A 23,929-nucleotide genomic window follows, 5' to 3' on the forward strand; every position below is an offset into this window, starting at 1 on the left:
ATCTAGGCTGTCTTTTATACTATATTCGTCTAATAGAATAGAATGTATGCATCGATATCCACGAGTTACATAGATATTTGTAAAAGCATCGCGCAATACTCGTACGACATGACACTCGAAAATCGTAATATCAAGATTGCGACGTTCGTACGCATCGCATCTATATATACATAATATAACACGGCCCGTTTTCTTCTGCGCACGTCATCAGACGACTAGGTACGCACGACTCCTCCTTTTGCATCGGTTCGTTTTCTTCCATGAAACATGTTCAAGTATTCGCAGCAATGTCGCTTTTCGTAGCTTTTCCGCCACTTTAATATCACTCGTGTGTAAAGAGACCGAATCTTCTATAGTTTTCCGGTTTAAGGAGAGGAATTCTGAAATCTTGTATCGATTAAATCATCTTATCTATTGTTTCCATCCTCGTTGCGTTCGGACAATTTTCCCCGTTACTTCGAGGCAATTCTCCCTCCCCGTTTTTCTCGAGATACAATAGCGATTAAAAGGAACGATGCTTGTTCGCGTTTCATCCCTGATCGCGATCAACGAGAAACGCTTTCCCGTAAGCGGGCCTTTCGTTGGTTAGCCTTAAAATCGTCGTTATTACGAGTGAATGCGTATACAACGATACAGAATACAGTATACAAGACAGAGAAACATTCAACGAAGAAACATTGGCGTTGAGAAGGAAACGCAGAAAAAGCAACATTACCGATTCTAGTTTTATACTTCGGTTTCATCGGACTGCTTCAGCAATTATCGATTGTGCTTAAAATTTCAAATCTTATTTTGTCCGCGTTTTATCCGCGTCAACGACCACGCTTTGTCGCGTAATCGAAATGATTCCGAACGACGAACGTACATATTAGCTCTCACTTTCAATTACGCAACTCTCATAGCAAGTATGGAACAAATAATCGATTCGTTTTCTTTATGAATATAGCGCACTTTTTCAGCCAATAATTAGCGGCGTCTGGCATCCGGAATCGTATTTCTAGTATTTAACACGACTGACCACCATCCCTCGGAGAGTTATCGCGTTAATCCTCGAGTAATATTTTACTGGAAAATCTCGGTGATATTTTCCGTGGCAGTAACGTAGAGGATGACAAATGACGCTCGCTGCCAGTACGGTTAATTGTCGGCTTTGTACTGCAACATGGTTATTACGTACACACTGCAGTTTCTAGGCTCGCGATGTGAAGGATGCAGGCGAGAATCGCCATGACGAGGACAACGGTTCTTCGCATTACTTTAGGACTTCTATCACTTAAACATACGTATTTACTTACTTACGTAGTCGATGGCTAGAAACGATCGTTGACGCTTCCACCATATGTATATAGTTCAACATTCGATAGATTTATGCTACTCTATGTAGACATCTATTGCAAAAGAATGTTCTTTTTAGATGTGGATTAATTTACAAATTTTGTATATTAAACGAAGGAAGAGAAAACTGAAAGACTACCAATGGAATATGTGTGGATTGTTTCTTCGTAGATAATATAATATTCGATCGACGATACAGACGATGATCGTTGGAAATGTTTCGTGATCTTAGAAACACTTATAGCGTTATCGACTACGTCCATTTTTTGTCCAGCTTTACAAGATTTTCAAGTAATCGAACATTTCGTAGATGAAAAGTCACCAGCGGGTCGTTTAATTCGCGGGTTCATCTCCTTGCCTCTTCTTTTTTGTCATTTTTCCTTTGGCACACTTCCCTTTATACTTTTTCTAATCGTACCCTTTCTTCCATCTGATATTCTGAATATTTCCTTCTCTATCCTCGGGCTAAACGTTCTATTCTGGTTTCGTGTTCGAAATTAAGAGTGTTGCAGTCTTTCTCTTCTTCTATTTCCTGCCGCTTTTTTTTTTCTTTCTCCGATGTGTCTACTCGTCGCGAAATGTAAAAGAAAATAATATAGTAGAAAGAGAAAAGTAGCGTGAATAAGATAATATATAAAAATTTTCAAGAATATTCAATACCGTAGCTTTGGCAGTTAAGTTTGTACAACATTTATAAATTTAACTGGATAAACCACGCGGTAGTTAACATTTTCTTGCAGTACCTATTCTATTCAAAATTATTTTCAAATATTTTCGTGGCAATCTTTATACTCTTATCCTTATTTATAAAAAAATGTGCTGCCACCTGCCGGCGATTCCTTAAACAGGCTGTTTACACATACAAAGTAATGGAAGGAGAAATCATTTGGGCAACGGTAAAACGAAATTTTGGAAATAATCTTTTCATGCTTCAGAAATATCTCAGATAAACAAATGGCGTTCTACGATAACGAACATTGGCTTTTATCACATATTAGAGATAGTTTTTTATCAACCGACAACACAGGTACATAGCACATTCTATTTAGGTTAAAGATGAACTGTAAACTTCCTTCTGTGATGTTTCTCAAAGGTCAATGTGAAATGGTGATGCTTGGAGAAGATATACCTAAACAACTAAGATCTAATGGAATGTTACAATGTTATCCTGGCATGGAAGAAAGCGACGATGAAGATCTAGATGCTCTCGCAGAATCCTATGACATACAAATGGGTAAATTTAAAAAAGAGAAAAAATAAAAAGTATTTTTTTTATAAAAGATGACGTTACTCGATTTTATGACCAGAAAGCAAAAATATCTGAAATTTGTTTGAGATAAATATATATACTTTAGATCTGTGATTTTAATATTGATATAGATATGGAATACAGTCACAGAGAACGCACTAATACCGCGCAAAGATTAGAGAAAATGGATCTTGAAAGGGAAAAGGCTGCTAAAGTCAGTGTAAAGTGGAGAAATGATTCTGTTATACCTGTTACTCAACAAACAGAATTATTTCAAAGGAAGGATTTTCGTAAAAAGACTGGCCAAACTAAAAGATATTCTCTCTTGTCTGAACAACTTGAAAAGTGTCCAAATGTACCACAAAATCCATTTATAGAATACGCCAAGTTTGATGGCAGCGTATGTGTTAATAAATTTTGCAAATTTTAATGAAATTGCTGCTTCGCAATACCACTTATATGAATTCTATTGCAGGCACAAGTAGATATTCCTATAAGAAAGTATAGGATATTTATGTGTATGTTACCTAAAAACCAAAGAACTTATCCCATTCATATACTTGTACTTGCTACGGCAAAAGTGCTAGAATTCATTGGATTAATTTGCTATAAATATGCAAATGAACATCCAGATCACCCTTTAAAGTAATTACCTTGAAGAATTCTGTAGTAGTTTGTATTGTTCAGTTCATATTTAACCAATACAAACTACGCTGATTCTTTGATGTTTTCAGGGATGATATCGCAAGATATGGCTTATATTTTACTGAAGATGATGGAGAAGTTGACTGGGATTTACCGTGCTTGGATCCTAGGGAAACGATATCTAAATTTGAATTCACAACGTTGGGCCTTGCCGAAATGAAACCCAGCGATAGAGCGCGACACAACATGTTTAATTGGGTTGAATTAACGAACGAGGAAGATTTTCTAGAAGGTCAAAACGAAGAAGAAGAAGTTGCTGAAGATTTAGCAAAAATGGAAGGACATACGACTGCTATGGAAGCTCCGTTGTATCAGTCGTACAGGTATTTTTTATTTATTAGAATCATAAAATAACTTGCAAGTAATATGTAACATTTTATATAGGGTATACATAATTAATAAAGTCAGGACAAAGACTGAAATATATCTAGGAATCTCTGGTGAAAAAATTGAAATCAATCCAATAATAACAGGGAAAGGTGCAGGACGCTTTTGGAATAGGCAAAGAGCTGTTAGTTATCAAATAGACAATATTGCCTGGTGTGAAGTGACAGAAACAAAGGGAACGAAAACAATTTTTACATTAGTTTATACACCACACTCGTCTACTTCTGAAAATATTTTAGGTTGGTCTAGTTTAAACATTTTATGTAACATAAACAAATTGCCCAAGAAACTGACATAATGCTAAGAAATATCATCTTTTCACAGTACCCTCTGGACAGTTGCATTCTCTGCATCAATCAGCATCGTTTAAAAACCACGAATTTGAAGCCGATTCGATGACAGCTGAAGAAATTGTCAGAAAAATAAATCATATATTGGAATTACACAATAGCATATCAAGAAAAGAATATCTATCTCAGAAAGAAAGAAAAGCGGCAAGACGGAAAAGTTTTCATTTGCATAGATGACAGCTCTATTGGTTTCTATATTCCATTTTAAATTATTTAAAACATTAATTATGTCAGTGTGATAAAGCAAATGTTTACTTCAATACACATACAATCCTATTGTCATTTTAATGGTTGCACCATAAATCTCTCGTACCAAGATAAAATTTTTATACTTTGAGTATTTAAGTAGTAAACGATATTCTTATTTGTCCAGTTATTTATTCTTGTTTAGAATGTGAATATATATATACATTTATTTATTTATTTATTTTATGTATCATTATATTTATTTTAATATCTACTGAGGTAAAAAAAATTATACATTTGCATTATGTCAATAATTAATCTTGTGTTAAAAACTATTTACAGTATGCAATACAGTATGGTATTTCTAATGTCATGAGCCTAATATCTCAATAATTTTGTCATTAACTTTACACAGTCTTCTTTCCATTTGCCGAACAAATCTTTGATTTAATTTGTAAGTTAGATTATACAATACTGATGTCCTTGCAACTATATCTGACAGCTTTTTATAATTTCTGTAAATATGTTGATAATTTGGCCGGGCTGTGACAAAGGCTTTCTCATACTCTGCTAAAACATTCAAATCTAAAAGTTGTCCTCGATTCTCTGAATATAATTTTTGCTTTGCAAGATTTTTTCGTTGTACTTTCCTTTGCTTTAATGTCTCTATCCATTCTTTTCTTTCATTTCTTAAATTAATTATATACTCTTCTAAATCTATAGGTTTTTCTGGCGATATATTAGATACGCATTTTATTGCATCTTCAGCATCAGCAGCTTTTCCATCTTCTACAGACTGTGTACCTTCAATTGTAAAATATCATTTATTAAATGTCGATTAAAAATTAATTTTCCTGATAATTTATTATTGTGTGAAATCTTACTGAAATGATATGTTATTAATATTTTTTAAATATTGTAAAGTTTCGTACAAAAGGATAGAATAAATTAACTAACCTTCATATTCGTTAAATGTAATTGTACGACTTTGAAAAACAGAAGATCGCCGTTTATGAACAATTTTCGTACATTCTGAGTTCTTCTCTGAATGTGATGCATCCACTGAATGAAAATGGTCCATTTTATCAATTAAATATAATTCCTATAGAAAAATAGTTTGCAGCCCCGACAAAGATTCAGTTGAATTTCAAATGAACCAATCACAACGCAGTATTAAAGATACATTTAGTAAACCGTGTAAGAAATAGCATAAACTTATAATTTCTCATTCTATTATTGCAAAATTCTATCAAAATATTTTCATATGATCTTTTCGTGAAATTTAAAAATATCCTCCTCATAATGCAAGAATTATAATATTTCAAATACAGATTTTAGGTTAAAGGTTAGAAGAAGAATATTAATCGATTATCATTCATCTATTGGTAAACTAAATCGATTTTATTTGTGTTTATATGTTAAAAAAACAAATAGAAACAAATATCCTATACTTCTTCAAAAATTCTGAATATTAGACATATTATATATTATACTAATTATAAATTTTACTTAACATTGAATCAATGTTTTATTAGTAAAAAAATGTTCGGTTTTACTAAAAGGTTCTAAAAAAGTTTAACGATCTTGCTTAAAAACATGTGTTTTTCTTTAAAAAATATCTGTAGTATTATTCAAGGTAAAAAGAAATTTGCCTACATATTATAGAAAAGTTTTGAACTCTCCAGAAATTTCTACTGAGTGTACAGTGTGTAGTTTGCAGTCGATTCGTCGATTCTCAACAGTCGAGACAAATTTGTGACGAACGAGGTGTTATAGTCAAGAAACATTGAATTATACGATTTTAATATCATTATCAATAGGATAATCGAGTGAGTGTTGACTTTCTTTTTTCTTACCATTAAACGTTTAGAAATTCTATCTGTCGCTAATTTTGAAGGAAGAAATGTCGACAAAGGCAGACGAGGTAAGCAAATTTTTAATTTTTTAAATTATTTTTTATATCATCAATGATAAAAAAAATATAGCGCTTTTTATACAACAAAATAATTATCGTATATGTGACTATAGAGAAATACAATTCCGGTATAGTAAAATATTAGAGCGTGCTATCCGTATGTATGTATGTATGTATGTATGTATGTATGTATGTATGTATGTATGTATGTATGTATGTACATCGAAATTACAGTAGAAGTTAATCATGTGAATTTTTTACGAAATTAATAGTGATTGTTCTAAATAGAATTGTTCAAAGGAAATTTTATTGAACATAATCAATACATGGAACAACTGTATTTTGTTTTACAGTTAAAATTGGACATTGAAGAATTTAACAGTTTGCTTCAAAAAGCTAATCGTCAAAAAAGCAAAGATGTTCTCAGTCTTGAAATTAGGAAGTTGCAAACAGAGTTAGCAAGATTGATAGAAGAAAATCAAATATCTCAGACAAAGCCTGCTGTTGCAGTGTCTAACTCTTCTCAAAAGTGTTATGAAGTTAAACTTAATAACTATGGTTGGGATCAAACAAATACGACAGTAAAATTATACGTCACATTGAAAGATGTGCATCAGTTGGCTAATGAAGCTGTGACTTGTAACTTTACTGAGAAATCTTTTGATCTCCATATTCTTGGATTGAACAATAAAAATTATAGTTTTGCAATTAATAATTTATGCGAAGATATTGATACAGATAAAAGTAGTGTTAGAACCAAGGCTGATATGGTGATAATATCCCTTATCAAAAAGGTTGCAAAACATTGGTCACATGTAACAAGTGTAGAAAAAAGGATCAAGGAATCAAAGACATCTTCAGCTCCAGATATAAGTGAAGATGGTGACCCCGGTACTAGTTTGATGAATTTAATGAAGAAGATGTATCAAGAAGGAGATGACGAAATAAAAAAGACAATAGCCAAAGCGTGGACAGAAACTCAAGAGAAGAAAGCAGCAGGATTGTCAGACTATTCTTAATTTCATGTCTATAAATACTTAGGTTTATTATTTTTTTAGGTTATTAATATAAAAAATTAACTTATATTATGTAAAACATTAAAATGTAAAAGTGCTATAAGAATTGTATGTTTTTTCATTGTTATGTATTGTAAGTTCAGATATTCATTGGTTTTATGAGGAAAATCTTTAAGCCTATTGTATAAATACATAAATATTTCATAAATTTTCAAAATGATATATTTCGAATCAAATAAAAAGTTTGATTATATGGATTATTAAGAATTAATGTATTTTGTTTTCTTACGACAATGGTAATAGTATATACTATACACTTCCGAAATATTTCTATTCCTTATTTACACACCATAAGCCAATTTACTTCTGTATATTATTAATTCAATAAAAAAGGATTATAAAAAAAATGTTGTAAATGGTTTCACTAATTCCTTTTACAGTAATGATGATAAATTTATGTAGTGATGTATTTAGAAGTTTCCATTTTCTATAAATGTCGTAATTGATGCTTTTCGCAAACATAACTGTACACCTGAAAAGGATTTTAAAATCCAACTATGTTAATGTTGCATTTTTCAAATTATACTCAATAATACTGTAGGAATAAAGATTCATAAGGATGAGTGATTAGTATATACATTAAGTGTCCAGGAGGTGGCGTTAAAAGGTGTGGTCCCTCTTAGCGCCCAGATTAGACCTGAGGAGTGGCTCCCTCAGCTTGGGAGAGGACACAAGAGTGCTCCGGCAGCAATTCGAAAGGGGTTCCGGGGCACTCCTGTTAAACGTTAGGTAGGCCACCGTGGGGTTTTAGTCGGTAAAAGTCCGACAATTCCGCTTACCCCAGAACGGCGGGATGTCCATGAGGATTTCCCCACGTAAAAAAAAAGTATATACATTAAATAAAAGAAAACACATATATTATATGAAATACATAAGTTATATATAACATGTTGATTTGTACATAGCACATATTTGTATAATTTTTTTCTAAAATAAAATTCGTAAATATTAATGCTTTTTTAACATGTAAATTATAGTACTGTCAACAAATAAAATACCGCATGCGCCGTTTATTTATTTATGTTTTGAAATAATATTTTTGTTATCTTTTATACATTTATATTTCTAACAATAAAAGGTCACAAACTTATAAACAAGATTATTATGTAATATTTCCAATCTAAAATTACAAGAATTCGATATAACTAACATTAAAAAATTCATGTTATGTAATATTGGAACATTGGATTTAATTACTTATAAATTGTAGGAATACATTGTAATTTTAAGAGAAAGTTATACAGCTAACATTAATAGTTTGAATTTCTTTCTCAGTGTTAACTAACATTCATGAGTATATTTAATTACAAATAAAAATAATATCACATAGCATGAATATTTTTACCATATTAAACGGGAAACGCTATTTCAGTGTCACATTTGTGATATTGCGTGCTTTCATGATTATCATCTGCTTTTATAATGAATAAAACAGTGTTTTACAAAATTTTATTTAAAAAGGGTATGGAAGTATAAATAAATCATTTTACTTATTCATACACACACACACGCACATTGAATTGCTTGCATCATCGGACATGAATGAATGAAAATATGAAATAGATACTTAAAAATTTCTATAAAATTTTATAAATAAAATATATTTCATGTAATTTTGTAAAACGCACGTAAAATTTTAATTTAGTTTTTTCTTTATTTTGTAAATAACTTCTCTATCTCGTTGAACTATCCGGATCATTTACAAAATTAAAATTATATTTTCCACCCAAACATTTCCATCTCTATAGAAACTGTTCTATTACGTTTTTCAAGCAAAAGAAATTAACATCTGTTTTATATATGTATAAAATCTTGTTTAAGAATGCATTACGATTAACATGTATTTATTATATCAAAGATCATTATATAAATGGTTAGGTGATTCATTAAAAATAAAAAAGTTAATAATATAAAATTATTGTAAATATAAATGTATAAATGAAATATATATATATATATATACGATTAGAAATTTAAAACAAGGAAGTAAAATATCAATTGAAATTAATAATTAATATTATCTGTCCCCCATACAATTGTAGCACACATTTGCTATGTGCAATAAATTCATGATGAAATCCTTGATAAAAATATTGAAAACAAGTCTTTGGTTTACCAGTTAAGACTAAATTGTAATCAAGATATGAATAATAAAAACTCTACTAATTTACCATGAAATAATTACTGTACTCTAGGAAGAAATATTTGATTGCACTTCGTGACTAGTGGCATGAAAAACTTCCACCATTGCATTTCGTGTCTTTTCTATTAAATCTTCAACATCAGCTGAAGTTAATCCTTCTGTAGATATTGGTGGTAATGTTGTTATAATAACTCGACCTTCATATCATCAATTAGATTATCGCATAATGTTTTGTATTGAAATAAATATAAATATTTATACATAAAAAAGTCTTACCAGCATCGAATCTCTTTTCTTTAGAAGATAGAAAATAATAAGAAGAAAATACAACTGGTAATATAGGTAACTGAGCATTGATTGCAACATGAAAGGCACCTTTTTTAAATGAATGAATTTGTCCAGTGTTGCGCCTAGTGCCCTCAGGAAATATCCATAACTTAATCTACATAAAAAGCATGGAAAAATAAGTATCTAGGAAATTGAATATTACCTTTCGCATAAATTTCTATATTATACAAATCAAATTACCTTGTCTTCCTTGAGATAGACTGCAGCACTATTTAAAATTGAACGGGCTTTATCTGACTGCATTTTATCTATAAATATCAATCCACAAAGCCAAGCAACTAAACCAAATGGCCATGCATAAAAAATCTGTTTTTTTGCTATAACTGTGCACTTTTGCATTATTGGCCATACTTGGTACATTCCCAGTATATCTAAAGAACTTTGATGATTTGATACTATTATACATGCCCTTTCTTTTTCTAAATGTTCTGTCCCCCTTAATTCCCAACGTAGTCCGATAAGGTGAGCACAAATAGAAAACACAGCCGATCCTAATCTAAAATTATATTTCATATATTTTTTTGAATTAATAAAATATTAATAATTTGTATAATTAATGCAAGGTCTATTATGTTAGTAACAAAATTATTGACAAATGGTGGATTAGTTTTTAATTTGTAAAAAATGTAACATATATATCTGTATATGTGTATATATACATATATAAATATATATATACATACATGTGTGTGTGTGTGTGCGCGTGTGCATGTGTATATATATATATATATATATATCATTTTTATAAATCATTCTAATTATCTTTTTTTATTACATTGTCCATCACTATATAATATTATATAGATATATGTTAAAGAATCAAATACAAATATAATAAAAATTATGTACAGAATAAATGAGTGATTATAATAAAACTAAAACTTCAATACAATGTTAATTAAAATGTTTACATGTTATTTTATTAAAGAATACATTTCAATAATTAAACTTTACACATATTTTTGCAAATTTAACAATAAAAATAAAAATTTTATTTTACGTTTACAAACGATATTATTGTATATTACTTAAAAAAATTAATTTTACAATTCACATTACTTTCCAATCTAAATTTACGCATTTATGTGGCATTTCTGGGGTGAGAATTCCAAGTTATTTAAAAAAACGTCATCGCTGTATCGGGATTGTTATCCATATGCTATATCACCATCGTTCAATAAATTTGTCCTATTAGTTTGAACAAAATTAATCAGAATGAAAACATAAGCAACAGAACATAATTAAATAGAAAAATAAGAGAATGGAACATAGAAATGTAACAAGATAGACAACGTTCATATTTTCAAAATTGGTGTAATTACTAACAAATAGTTTTTCACGTTCTTCGGTCGAAAGACCACAATCGGGAGGAGGATTAACGAATTCAGCATTGCAATTCCATAATAGAGAAAAAACTTGAGATAATAACGAAAGGTCCTGCTCACTTCATATAATACAGGTATCAGAAGAAAGAGACCGACTAGGATCACCTCGAAACACGAAGGTGCCATCTTTTATGGCGAGAAAGGGCGAATACTATACCTAATATTTTCTTTATACTACACCAGCGAAATCAGTATTACACTTTTCTGCACTATCTTACGTAGTTCTAAAGATTTTCAACTATTGTAGGATATTATGAGAAAGCCTCGCCTTTTATACATTAATCACAAACATATAGCTTATTTTTTATCAAAGCTAATCTTTTAGATATCTACAGATTGCGAAAATATAAAGCAGACCTACGACTGCCCACGAGCACGAGGTTTGCTACCTACTGCCGAAATTGACTCAAGCCGAACCGCGGGCTAACGATTGTCGATTTTTTGGTGAGATAAAACACAGGTGCCTCGCAGCTCACAGTTCGCAGCTATGTACTTTATACAGACTTCGTTCTCAATATTTAAATCTTATATCAGAGTTTATTTCTCAGATGTTAAATAATTATGTATTTGTTGAGATTCTAAAAAAAACTCTAAATGAGTGATGTAGGTGTTTTATTTATAAATAGAAAAGAGGACAACAGCCAATCATCATGCTGCATTTATAAATATGATTTCAGATTTTTTCACTTATTACAATTTATATGACTTTGAAGAGTTTTTTGCACTCCATAACCTTCAATCTAACTTTCATATTTTTTTATATGATTGTTTCTTTTTCATTATTCTATTCAATATCCTTTTTCATAATTTATAAATAATTTATCTGGGTTTCAAATATCAATTTACGGATTATTTTATTAAATGTATATATACATGTGTAAACGTGTATTACATATTATTTGTCCGACCCAACATTTTATGAATATCTTTTATAAGAACATTTAGTGAATTATGTTATGGTTCGGGACTTTATGTGCGAGGTTGTTGTGTGCGGTTTTCGATTATAAGCTTTGTGAAGTATTAATTGATCCCTAATGAAATTACTTTCTATATTATTAATGGAACGTTTCATAACTATGTTATCATTATAGTGATATGTAAATATTTACGTAACATGACTTATGTAAATATTTACGTTCCGACGAAAACTTTGAATAGCAATAAAAGAACAGTATGTGCTTTTCATGTAAATTTATGTAAAATAATTTACATATTATTTATGTATACCTTGTTGTATCGTATTATTTTGGTAATTTAAAATTATCTTATTTGAATGATATTATATTTATGATATTTAATAATATAACTCAGATTTGATCTTGCAAACCAGTTTCCAAATAATATACATCATATATACATATATGATATCAGAATACTTATAATATATAATTTCATTACATATTTCTATTAATTTAAAAATTAAAGATATATATTAGGTTGTAAATTTGGAATTAAAATTATTATTATTTAAGCTAAAATTAATTTAAAATTTCGATTATGATAGCGTATCTCTAGGAGTAGCGGATAGTTCGATAGTTCGCGCGGCAAATAAAGAAAACATAAAGTTTTAAATTTTTCTACTACGCCTCCTAATTATATACATGTGTTATAGATAGGTTATTTGTTCGTTGCTCACGTTTAAGATTATACCAATTACCGATAGGCCGAGTGAATTTAAAATTTTTTACGGTATAACTCAAATTTATACTTCAAGATCATAGTAAAGGAACTTGGTATGATATAAATATTTAAGTCTAAAACAATTATTATATTAAGCAGGTATTATAAATAAAAGAAATCATTTAATGTTCAGTTTGCTTACAATTCTTCGGCTTGCATTAAAAAATTAAAATTTTTAGATATTCCAATTAATTATTTAACTTATTTGTAGGGAATAATATTTATAGATTAATATTTGATAGAAAAATGCAAGTGGATTTACAAAAGCGTGAAAACACTCAAACTACAATATTAGCATTATTAATTACACATAAAGGAGGATGTACTGTAAAGCAGCTAAGTAATGATTATTATGAGTTAGAGGGTGAACATATACCATGGAAAGATTTAGGATACAACTCTTTATTAAGTTTTCTACATAGTATGTCAAAAACAGTACAAATAGAACGTAGAGATAATACAATTATTATACATGGTATTGCATCAGAGAAATCCAAACACGTTAGTAAATTAATAGCTGGCCAAAAAACTCAGAAACCTTCAATTGGAAGAAAAACACATAGACCAAATCATTATTTTCCTACAACTGCCCCTAATAGAATTCGTATACCAGCTGAGATATTAAGCAAGGTAATCAGTTTAGTTAAAGATAAACCTAATGGTTTAAATAAGGATTATATACTTCAAGAAATCCATTCACGCATGCCTTTCGTGAAAATTACTATGAAAGAAATGGAAGAACAGTTACAAGAATTATCACATAGAATTTATCAAACGAATAATAAGATTTATCCAAACCAATCTAAAGTTAAGAATTTTAATAATTTAAAAGGCCGCAATGATATGTCCCACTCTAAATCCAAATTGTCAGTTATCACTGCTGCTGGAAATGAAGATTCAGATGATACGTTAGATTGTGAAGATGTCCTTGAGGTTACACATCTCAATCGGACATCTAAACCTGATTACACAAAGTCAAATACAAAGAAAAAATCTACATCTAGTTTCATAAAGCAAACTAAATACCAAGATCAAGAAACGCAACACAGTAATAATATTAAAACGAAATTTGATGATGATATAATGAAAGATAAAGAAAACGTTTTAGATGAGAAAGATATTGAAATACTTATAAATGAAAGAATTAAATTTCGTTTGGAAAACCTTATTCAAAACCACTCTGATGGGATTTGGTGTGCTGATCTACCAGAAAAATATTTAGAAGAATATAAAGTTCCTTTGAATTATGCAGAACTTGGTTTTAATAGCGTTAGAGAATTTGCATCACAGTTACCTGAAATCTTTCATTGCATTCAACCTCGTGACACAGGAGATTTCATGCTTTATTATGCAAAGAGGGAAATACCTTCAAATAAACTAACAAAGAAACATGAAGCTAATAATATTGCACAGTGGCATGATATTTATGAATCAAGTAATGAAGAAGCAGTTCCAGCATCAGTGGTAAAGATTCTTTGTTTCAATGATTTAAGAATTTTATTAACTATTTACAAAAATTCAATAACATTAATTTCGTAACATTTTATTCTTAGTCGCTCGATACATGTAAGAAGCTAATACCAGATAATGTAATGAGTATTGGAGACTATGTAGGTTGCATAAACGTTGCAGATTTAGAACAGAATGAAGAACCTTTTATAGAAGTTATTGTTGTAGAAGTCTTCACACCTTCATTCTTTTGGATACAACTTCGTAAAAACCAAAAGACATTTAAAATGTTCATGGATGATTTACAGTATGTATAATTACACTAAACAATTATTATAACTATAATTAGACAATTATAATTCATAATATTTATATTAATAATCGTGTTCTACAGTAAATTTTATACAGTGCAATATGAACAATATGCAATTCCACTACTTGTACTAGAAAAAGGCTTGAATTGTGCATGTATATACAATGGAATATGGCATAGGGGTATAATTAAGGCTGTGAAACCAGATTTTCAAGTGACTGTAAGTATACATAGTATGTTCAGTTTAAACATATACCTACTGTTGCTTCCCTATTATTCCTATGATATATTGACATATTATTTTGTATTTAATGTAATAACTATTATTTATACCAATTTATTACAGGTAATGTTTTATGACTATGGAACACTGAAAACATATTCTCCCGATGCAATATATTACTTACATAAAAGGTTTTCTATCCTGCCAGCACAGGCAATACCATGTGGTTTAATTAACACTAGGCCATGTACAGGATCTAAATGGTCCCGTAGTGCTACTCATCATTTTGCACTAAGAACATCTGATATACCTTTAGTTGCAACAATTGCAACAATTAATAAGGAGGTAAAAATATTTAAAAAATTCAAGTATCTATTTTTTGTGATCTATATTTTAATTAAATTTGTTTTAAAATAATTATGAATATCACGGGACTTCTTATTACAGGATAATTCAATGATGGTAAATTTGACTGACACATTAGAAGATGAAGATGTGCACATTAATGATTGGTTAGTGGAGCAAAAGCTAGCAGAATATGGAAAAATGGTTTGTATTAAAAAACGGAATTTTCCAATTCGTTATTACTTAGAGTGTCAAGAACGTTCTAAACGACAAAAATTTAGCGACATTTATAAAATAAAGGAAAAATTGTCCAAAAATTTTGGAAATAAAATAATACATAATACAGATTCTGTCATAGGCTTATCTCACAGTAGTAATTTTAATGAAGTAAATAGTAATAAAGAAGATTCCTATAATAAATTGATTTCACATGGAGGAAAGAGCAAAAGATCAGAACATTTTGAATCGACTAATTTTTCTAAAAATGATTTTTTAATTGAAAAAATGCATGGTTCTGTTACAAATCCTGAAAAGAAACATCCAAGAAAAACAGAATCTTTATACAAAATGTTATTAAATCTTAAATTAAGATCTATTGATCCTACCAAAATTAATAATGATAATAATGATGATAGTAATAATCAAATTTGTGAGACTATGACAAATAAAAAATGTTTAGATTCAAGTTCTGTATTAAATCAACCGATTGAACAAAAATCGTACGAAAAGTCTGTCGTATCATGTCATAATAATATGGAACATAATAACACTACATCTGATACTTCGTCTATTGATCTTTCTGTTAATAACGGAAAAAATGGTAAAACGTTAGATAATGAATGCAATATTTTAAAAGAGCGTACCAATATTTCCAACCAATATGGTTCTGTCACAAATCCTGAAAAGGAACATCCAAGAAAAACAGAATCTTTATACAAAATGTTATTACATCTTAAATTAAAATCTATTGATTCTACAAAAATTAATGATAATAATGATAATAGTAATAATCAAATTTGTGAGACTATGACAAATAAAAAATGTTTAGATTTAAGTTCTGTATTAAATCAACCCATTGAACAAAAATCGTACGAAAAGTCTGTCGTATCATGTCATAATAATATGGAACATAATAACACTACATCTGATACTTCGTCTATTGATCTTTCTGTTAATAACAGAAAAAATGGTAAAACGTTAGATAATGAATGCAATATTTTAAAAGAGCGTATCAATATTTCCAACCAATATGGTTCTGCCACAAATCCTGAAAAGGAACATCCAAGAAAAACAGAATCTTTATACAAAATGTTATTACATCTTAAATTAAAATCTATTGATTCTACCAAAATTAATAATGATAATAATGATAATAGTAATAATCAAATTTGTGAGACTATGGCAAGTAAAAAATGTTTAGATTCAAGTTCTGTATTAAATCAACCGATTGAACAAAAATCGTACGAAAAGTCTGTCGTATCATGTCATAATAATATGGAACATAATAACACTACATCTGATACTTCGTCTATTGATCTTTCTGTTAATAACAGAAAAAATAGTAAAACTTTAGATAATGAATGTAATATTTTAGAAGAGCATAACAATATTCCTAAACAATATGCTAATCATTTTGATATTCAAGAATCAGAAGACGAAGTATATATTAGTGATGTAAAAAATGTTACTGATGCACATGAAGTATGTATAACAGAGAACATAGATTGGTCTATTATTTTGAAAAATGCATTGCAAGAAAAGAACTATATAACACAAAAAAGTGAATCTAAAATATCTCGTGAAACATCTATTAGGAAACAAAGTAATGTACCATTAGCTGAAAATTCTTTCTTGAAAGTAGTATATAATAGTTCTTATTCTGCTTTGCATGATAAAGATATACACTGGTCATCAACTGGAAATATTTCTAAAATGTCAAATGTATCTCCATTAATTTTAGAAAATATTGAAAGACGTAAAAAGCGCATAAAAAATAATGTAATAATTGCTATATCACAAAAAATGTTAGGGATGTTGATAGACGAAAAATTATATGATGCATCTAGAAATGTAAAAGATACTCAACCTATGAATTTATCACAGAAAACTAACAATACTAGTGTTGAAAACGATACTAGTTTAATTGTTTTAGAAAATTATGAACAAAATGATTACATTTGTACGAAAACCATTACTTCCAAGCAAAAATTATTGGAGAAATTATCATCAATAAAAGATATATCAAATGACAATTTAAGTTTAGATTCGGACGATTTAAGCACATTAACAGAATCTACATCATTTCATTGTAATATTGATGGTAATAATAATAATAAATGTAAAAAGTATGAAAGCAATACGAACATTCATGAAAGTACATCAAATGAATCTTGGTCAGAGATTGATGTTGAATGTTCTGTTAAAACAGAAGCAATAAATTCAAACACACAGGAATTCCTTAAACCTATGATCAACAATTCGGAAGTATATGAGAAAGAAGAAATATCCACATCTGCAGATAACCCAGAAGATCTGACCCTGTTATCATCAACATCATCACAGCTATCAACAACAGAAAAATCAGATTTGATAGAAAATATTAATTGTTCAGAAGAATCATCGTTGAATGTAGAAGTAAAAGAATCAGTAGAATCAATGAATATAGAAATAAAAAAATCGGTAGGATCAATGGAAAAATCATTATTGAGTGAAGAAACTAGACAAACGGAAGTGGTATCGGTCGAAGAATTAATAAAATCTAACACAGTAATTGAAAAGTCCGACATACCGGTTTTTAATGATGTTGATATAGAATCTGACGAAGAAGAAGAACAATTGGATGCACATATATCATATGCTGAGCTTTCTAATCTTCCTAAAACTACGTTTAATGAGAGCACTCAAATTAAACTCAGTGACAATGAATTTGACTCACGTTTAAGTACAGTAGAAATAAACGATTTAAATTCAATTGAGGATGGAAATTGTATAGAAACCTATACAAATATAGAAGGTGATACTTATGAAGTTATGTATTCAGATAGAGTCAGTAATCAGGAAGATAAAATGGAAGACTTGACAAATAAAAGTATTAAATTTGAAAGTCATATACCCGTAATACATTCTGAAAACAATTCAGAGAGAAGTAATAAATATATGTCTAATCTAAATTATACATCACAAGGTAAAGCGAAAACATTAGTAGAAATGTTAAATAATAAATGTAAACAGTATGAAAATGATACAAACATTCATGAATGTACATCAAATGGATCTTGGTCAGAAATTGACATTGAATGTAAAAAATATGAAAGCAATGCAAACATTCATGAAAGTACATTAAATGAATCTTGGTCAGTGATTGATGTTGATTGTTCTGTTAAAACAGAAGCAATAAATTCAAACTCACAGGAATTCTTTAAACCTACGATCAACAATTCGGAAGTATATGAGAAAGAAGAAATATCCACATCTGCAGATAACCTAGAAGATCTGACCCTGGTACCAACATCATCACAGCAATCAACAACAACAGAAAAATCAGATTTAATAAAAAATATTAATTGTTCAGAAGAGACATCGTTGAATGTAGAAGTAAAAGAATCAGTAAGATCAATGGAAAAATCATTATTGAGTGAAGAAACTAGACAAACAGAAGTGGTATCGGTCGAAGAATTAATAAAATCTAACACAGTAATTGAAAAGTCTGACATACCGGTTTTTAATGATGTTGATATAGAATCTGACGAAGAAGAAGAACAATGGGATGTACATATATCATATGCTGAGCTTTCTAATCTTCTGAAAAGTGGGAGTATTCAAAATAAATTCAGTGACAATGAATTTGACTCACGTTTAAGTACAGTAGAAATAAACGATTCAAATTCAATTGAGGATGGAAATTGTATAGAAACCTATACAAATATAGAAGGTGATACTTATGAAGTTATGTATTCAGATAGAGTCAGTAATCAGGAAGATAAAATGGAAGACTTGACAAATAAAAGTATCAAAGTTGAAAGTCATATACCCGTAATACATTCTGAAAACAATTCAGAGAGAAGTAATAAATATATGTCTAATCTAAATTATAAATCGCAAGGTAAAGCGAGAAGATTAATAGAAATGTTAAATAAAGCGAAGTTATTGCAAAAGGATCGTTCATATAAATAACACAAGTATTTAGCTTTATGCCCAAAAGAATTAAAAATTTCTGATTTTTACAACTCATGTTCATTTTTAACTTTGTTCTTTTCTCTTAGATATCATGTATAATCAATATATTGTTTTTATTATATAATACTGCTATATATTTGTTTACTGTAATTGCTTAATTACAGTGTATTTTTACATGTTAAACAAAACAAATTGGCTTTTCTGTTTTTTGGGAAAAATACGACCTTTATGTTATTATAAGTGTTGTATCACGTGTTTATTTGTTACTTATGTAATAAAAACTTTTAGACAAAAAATCAACCGTCTACATTTTACTATATACCAATAGTTTTATAATATTCTTACATAATACATAACAATCTCATAAAGTGATAATTTTTCCCAAACTATTCAATTTAAAAAGTATACACATATTACTAGGTAAATACATAGAATGTAATATTATTTGATATGTCTTTTATTTTTTTTTTTAATTAGGAAAATAGTGTTGATATGAGTAATCTGTTGCTTTATGTGGAAGAGAATTTAATATTTATGCCTGAACGATGTTATGAGAAGGAGACTAATATATTTAATGGCAATAACAAAAAATTATCTGAAAATGCTACTGACGTACCCTTGGTATCACCACAAAGTATCTTAAATGATAAGTTCTTTAAGCCTTCATCAGGATGTACATTATTTGATGAACAAGAGATACTGCTAGCAGAAGAAAACATTCAAGATCAAATTTTTCGGAGCAATTCAATTTTTAATAAAAACAACACTAATCCATTTTTACAAGCTGAAACTCCTTATGGTCAAGTTAATAATGACAGAAGCTCACAAAAGTTTATGCAATTATGGAATGAAAATTTGCAAATGCAAATACAACACTTAATGCAAATAAATGCAACACTTCGTTTACTTCTTTATGAAGTAATAAAATGTTCTCTAGAGAATAACAGTTCAACATATGATAAAAGTACACTAAATATGATAAAAAGCGTACTTTTGAATATTAATAAACAAATACCAATATTTGTAAATCCCTTACATGTAAACACTGAAAGTGCATATGAAAATATTTCTTCAAATGGAAATGTTCATACCGAAAAAAAAACTGCTATAAACACAAATGTTGACTGCCCCATGGAATATGTTGCACCTGCTGGTGTAAATAAGCAGCCATTAATTAATAATTTTTATGATAGAATTCATACTCATATTGACTCTTCTCAAAATAATTACATTCAGGATGAAGATAGAAATTTGAATACAGTGAATTATAATTCTTTAATGTCTGGAAGTAATGATACTAATGCAATAAATCAATCTTTGCTAAATCAACAGATGTCAATAACATCATGTATTTCTCCAGGATTTGGAAAATTTAGTAACAAATGTTTTACAAGTACTGATCTTTCAACACCTATAGAACATTCTATACATAATGGAACGTCTTTCAAAGAAACAAATCCTTTCAGACTTAGTTTAGCAGGTAAATTACAAATACTTGATTCAGAAGAGGAAAAATGTTCTCATTCTAATGATTTATTATATACTTTAAATAAAAATCATGGTGAACATGATTTGATAACTTTTGAAGATGATAACTCCAATACAAATCGAAATTTGGACGATCTTAAGAATAGATTATTTAATCATCAATATTATGTTTCTGACTTTCTGGAAAACACAAACAATGTTAAAAATAATTTATTTACAGAAAATGTAAAACCTTTTAATCATAACTGGAATGTGGATGATAATATTAACACAACATCCAAAAGCATTATCAATGGTCAATTTACAGAACATAGTGCTCACCAGAAAGAAATGGAGAATCAATGCTTTTCGCCATCCAAGAAATCTTTTATTGATGATGATTTACAGATTGTTGAGGAAATGTACAAACAGGAATCAGTCCAGGCAAATGGTATCTTCAATTTTAATCAATCGTCGTGTGTACAAAGTAATGATTTTGTTGTATCAGAAGAAGATTTGAATTGTAAAAGTATTAACGAAAATGTTATATTTCCTCCAAGTTATGATTTCAGTAGTTCTAGATCTTCTAGTTTATTACCTGTTAATATTTCAGAATATTTTCATTTAGCAAGTAATACAAATATCGATGAAAAACATTTGACATGTTGTTCACTTACTTCTCATACATTATATAATTCATCTCCAATAATGGAACTTAATGAAGCACAGAATGGTCAGAAATCAGTAGTAAGTTCGGTAGATGTATGGAGCAAACCGCTAAAAGATACTACTGAATTGAATAATTACAGTAAAATTTGCTGGGTTTCTGAAAATAACGAAGAAAAAGTAATATATAATAAAGATCAACAAGAAAATAGAGTACAAAACTTTATTCCAGATGATACGTCAGATTTTGAAGTTGATGCATATAATGCAGGCGCAAAGAACTCATATTTAAAGAAAACTGAGTTTACTGTTGGAAAGGTCATATACATTCCAAAATGTCTGTCTGTAAATTGTAGAATGTTCTTTCGAACAGTTGGTATGTTTCACTGTGTACAATTAATATAAATATGGAAATTCCATACTGATGAAAATAATCTCACAATAATTTTTGTAGAACTACCCAAACAAATAATACATATATTTTATTATCAAGAAGAAGGATGGTTGTTAGTAGATGAATTCATTGAAGTACTTACTGAATCAGAGACCACTATAGATATGGCAAAATTATTATATGCATTCAATATATATATCCAGTTTAAAGAAATTGATAGAACTAAGAATTCAATAGAATTTATAAAAAGTGGCAGGTAATTATCATAAATATTTTATTAAAGATAATATCTGTTATTCATTAAATGCAAAGAGAGGATATCTTTTTTAGTATATTGTCGAAAGCAACATATGATATAATAAATGGTAGTGATAAATTATGCTTAATACCATTGAAGTCACTCTTAAAGGTATTATATAAATTGGAAATTATATCACATAAAGATATCAATAATATCTTTGCACATGAACAATTTGTAAATGGTTCAATTAAATATAAGATTTGGGTAAATATTATGATCATACTGCATTAAAACATGTAATATTTTGTATTTGTACATTGCATATAACACTAGGCTTTACTTTGTTTTAGTTAATTATCAATGCTTATGGAGAATTTAAATATTATATTGAAAATAGACAATAGTTAAGTAATATTAACTAAGTATGTATATTTTATCAATATAACTATAGCACTATATCATATTACATTAATATAATCTTTACAATATAACAAAAGAAAGACAATAGTTTTCATTTTGTATTATTATTAATTATGTGTGACGATTAAGTTGGACTGATAAATTTAAGAAGGATATTTTGTTATATTCTACTATTAATTTCTTTTTCCTTTTTATTTTACTTTCAGTTATTGACTTGATTTTTTATTTTGATTATAGGATTTATATATATATATATATATATATATATATATATATACACATATTTTCTTTTTCTTTAGGTATTCTATTTTTCTTAAACACTTGATAAACATCAGATTTAATTACGATATTACTTCAATATAAAGGTCAAATAGTTTGTTTAAAAATATACATAGTTATGAAACATATGAAAATAAACTTTTGAAATATGTAAATAAATATACATACATGTATATAAAAGAATCATGTACACGGTATGTGATTCTTTTACATATATCATTAGATGTCACGTGCATTGAGCACCCTCTAGTGGTGTTCACTTAAACTTTGCTAAGGAGACAAGAAAGAAGTATTACAGTCTAATTCGAACTGTATTGAAGTGATAATTAACATTTCAATTTGAATTGTGTATTAAGTAAACACGTAGATTTTTTTTTACTGAAACATAATGGCAAGCTCGAACGAAGCAGAACAAGGGCTTACTGGCTTATCGAAATATTTTAATAGCGTCACCGAACGTGGTCGAGCAAATGTAAGTAACCTCAAAATCTGCTATTTGTTCTATTGACGATATAGAATTTTCTAGTTAATACCTTAAAAGTTGTATCACAATTTAATATGTAGTGGCATCATTTTTCTTTTTACAGGTGGCTATGTCATCAATCGGTGGAATGATCGTTCTAGGCCTATACTTCTATTTAAAACCGAAAAGTAAAAAGACAGACGAAAAATGAATCAATAACAAGGTTAAATACAGTAGATACATTATGTAATATTAATTTTTGCGTTACTTTATTCTCATTAGGAATAAAGAATTATTAATTATTAAAACCTCATCATTTATTTTTATTAATATATTGCAATGTATCAAAACTTTTAGGACAAGAATTTTTAATTTTTTGTAAATTAAACATATTGTAAGTCTAAAAATAAATTTAACTGTACCTATACTTACTATCTTTGTATGGATATTTTAATGTTCATAATATTATTCAACTATGATGTAGCATAATCCCAATTAATATAGGGCATTATTAATGGAAGGAATAATATGAAAAATGTGTTTACGTAATTAATTATAAATTAAAATATCTACAAAGCTGGAATGGTTCTGAATAGCTACAATCGCAAGGAAATAATATCTACAATTAATTTATGATGATATATTTTTATTGCCTATATATCTATGTATTTATATAATCACAATAATTTCGAATTTAATTACCCGTTAATTGAAACCTTGTGATTAGAATATAA

At 28.7% G+C, this 23,929-nt stretch overlaps 6 protein-coding genes across 8 annotated transcripts; 4 read left to right on the forward strand and 2 right to left on the reverse strand.

Annotated features, from left to right (window-relative positions):
* Positions 1-2,156: 2,156 nt before the first annotated feature.
* On the forward strand, positions 2,157-4,366 carry LOC122565726 (target of rapamycin complex 2 subunit MAPKAP1). The gene is made up of 7 exons (XM_043722006.1): positions 2,157-2,362; positions 2,429-2,569; positions 2,716-2,984; positions 3,060-3,229; positions 3,319-3,612; positions 3,674-3,915; positions 4,001-4,366. The coding sequence occupies exons 1-7, from the start codon at positions 2,290-2,292 to the stop codon at positions 4,201-4,203; spliced, it is 1,392 nt and encodes a 463-aa protein (XP_043577941.1). The 5' UTR covers positions 2,157-2,289; the 3' UTR covers positions 4,204-4,366.
* A 142-nt stretch (positions 4,367-4,508) lies between these two features.
* On the reverse strand, positions 4,509-5,557 carry LOC122565742. Its single transcript, XM_043722038.1, has 2 exons — positions 5,170-5,557; positions 4,509-5,016 (listed from the first exon to the last, which is right to left on the reverse strand). The coding sequence occupies exons 1-2, from the start codon at positions 5,291-5,293 to the stop codon at positions 4,583-4,585; spliced, it is 558 nt and encodes a 185-aa protein (XP_043577973.1). The 5' UTR covers positions 5,294-5,557; the 3' UTR covers positions 4,509-4,582.
* A 178-nt stretch (positions 5,558-5,735) lies between these two features.
* On the forward strand, positions 5,736-7,550 carry LOC122565737 (calcyclin-binding protein). The gene is made up of 2 exons (XM_043722027.1): positions 5,736-6,136; positions 6,481-7,550. The coding sequence occupies exons 1-2, from the start codon at positions 6,116-6,118 to the stop codon at positions 7,144-7,146; spliced, it is 687 nt and encodes a 228-aa protein (XP_043577962.1). The 5' UTR covers positions 5,736-6,115; the 3' UTR covers positions 7,147-7,550.
* A 153-nt stretch (positions 7,551-7,703) lies between these two features.
* LOC122565735 (1-acyl-sn-glycerol-3-phosphate acyltransferase alpha) lies at positions 7,704-23,400 on the reverse strand. 2 transcript variants are annotated; one of them, XM_043722024.1, is made up of 5 exons: positions 23,266-23,400; positions 22,901-23,002; positions 9,875-10,190; positions 9,623-9,788; positions 7,704-9,543 (listed from the first exon to the last, which is right to left on the reverse strand). In XM_043722024.1, the coding sequence occupies exons 2-5, from the start codon at positions 22,966-22,968 to the stop codon at positions 9,395-9,397; spliced, it is 699 nt and encodes a 232-aa protein (XP_043577959.1). In that variant the 5' UTR covers positions 22,969-23,002; positions 23,266-23,400; the 3' UTR covers positions 7,704-9,394. The 2 variants fall into 2 exon arrangements, with proteins under 2 accessions (XP_043577959.1, XP_043577958.1); XM_043722023.1 differs by lacking the exons at positions 22,901-23,002; positions 23,266-23,400 and adding an exon at positions 11,021-11,612.
* Positions 12,580-19,264, forward strand: LOC122565713 (uncharacterized protein MAL13P1.304-like). 2 transcript variants are annotated; one of them, XM_043721960.1, is made up of 6 exons: positions 12,580-12,858; positions 12,971-14,223; positions 14,313-14,515; positions 14,603-14,741; positions 14,868-15,089; positions 15,192-19,264. In XM_043721960.1, the coding sequence occupies exons 2-6, from the start codon at positions 13,006-13,008 to the stop codon at positions 19,260-19,262; spliced, it is 5,853 nt and encodes a 1,950-aa protein (XP_043577895.1). In that variant the 5' UTR covers positions 12,580-12,858; positions 12,971-13,005; the 3' UTR covers positions 19,263-19,264. The 2 variants fall into 2 exon arrangements, with proteins under 2 accessions (XP_043577895.1, XP_043577896.1); XM_043721961.1 differs by having other exon boundaries at positions 12,580-12,812.
* LOC122565718 (GATA zinc finger domain-containing protein 4-like) lies at positions 19,731-23,378 on the forward strand. The gene is made up of 5 exons (XM_043721991.1): positions 19,731-21,774; positions 21,853-22,048; positions 22,123-22,297; positions 22,384-23,204; positions 23,320-23,378. The coding sequence occupies exons 1-4, from the start codon at positions 19,758-19,760 to the stop codon at positions 22,435-22,437; spliced, it is 2,442 nt and encodes an 813-aa protein (XP_043577926.1). The 5' UTR covers positions 19,731-19,757; the 3' UTR covers positions 22,438-23,204; positions 23,320-23,378.
* Positions 23,401-23,929: the final 529 nt, after the last annotated feature.

The sequence above is a fragment of the Bombus pyrosoma genome, linkage group LG3 (genome assembly GCF_014825855.1).
Source record: "Bombus pyrosoma isolate SC7728 linkage group LG3, ASM1482585v1, whole genome shotgun sequence".
Taxonomy (NCBI): Eukaryota; Metazoa; Arthropoda; class Insecta; order Hymenoptera; family Apidae; genus Bombus; species Bombus pyrosoma.

Bases quoted from the DNA above. Each gene is read 5' to 3' on its own strand.
- LOC122565718 (XM_043721991.1), top strand. From the start codon at position 19,758: ATGAGTAATCTGTTGCTTTATGTGGAAGAGAATTTAATATTTATGCCT. The intron at 22,049-22,122 runs GTAATTATCATA...TATCTTTTTTAG, and splicing joins GAATTTATAAAAAGTGGCAG to TATATTGTCGAAAGCAACAT. The intron at 22,298-22,383 runs GTAAATATTATG...ACTTTGTTTTAG, and splicing joins CAATTAAATATAAGATTTGG to TTAATTATCAATGCTTATGG.
- LOC122565735 (XM_043722023.1), bottom strand. From the start codon at position 11,205: ATGGCACCTTCGTGTTTCGAGGTGATCCTAGTCGGTCTCTTTCTTCTG. The intron at 10,191-11,020 runs GTTAGTAATTAC...ATATAATTTTAG, and splicing joins AAGAACGTGAAAAACTATTT to ATTAGGATCGGCTGTGTTTT. The intron at 9,544-9,622 runs GTAAGACTTTTT...GATGATATGAAG, and splicing joins AGAAAAGAGATTCGATGCTG to GTCGAGTTATTATAACAACA.
- LOC122565713 (XM_043721960.1), top strand. From the start codon at position 13,006: ATGCAAGTGGATTTACAAAAGCGTGAAAACACTCAAACTACAATATTA. The intron at 14,516-14,602 runs GTATGTATAATT...CGTGTTCTACAG, and splicing joins ATGTTCATGGATGATTTACA to TAAATTTTATACAGTGCAAT. The intron at 15,090-15,191 runs GTAAAAATATTT...TTCTTATTACAG, and splicing joins TTGCAACAATTAATAAGGAG to GATAATTCAATGATGGTAAA.
- LOC122565737 (XM_043722027.1), top strand. From the start codon at position 6,116: ATGTCGACAAAGGCAGACGAG. The intron at 6,137-6,480 runs GTAAGCAAATTT...TTTGTTTTACAG, and splicing joins TGTCGACAAAGGCAGACGAG to TTAAAATTGGACATTGAAGA.
- LOC122565742 (XM_043722038.1), bottom strand. From the start codon at position 5,293: ATGGACCATTTTCATTCAGTGGATGCATCACATTCAGAGAAGAACTCA. The intron at 5,017-5,169 runs GTTAGTTAATTT...TTACAATTGAAG, and splicing joins TACATTTAACGAATATGAAG to GTACACAGTCTGTAGAAGAT.
- LOC122565726 (XM_043722006.1), top strand. From the start codon at position 2,290: ATGGCGTTCTACGATAACGAACATTGGCTTTTATCACATATTAGAGAT. The intron at 2,363-2,428 runs GTACATAGCACA...TGTTTCTCAAAG, and splicing joins TTTATCAACCGACAACACAG to GTCAATGTGAAATGGTGATG. The intron at 2,570-2,715 runs GTAAATTTAAAA...ATATTGATATAG, and splicing joins ATCCTATGACATACAAATGG to ATATGGAATACAGTCACAGA.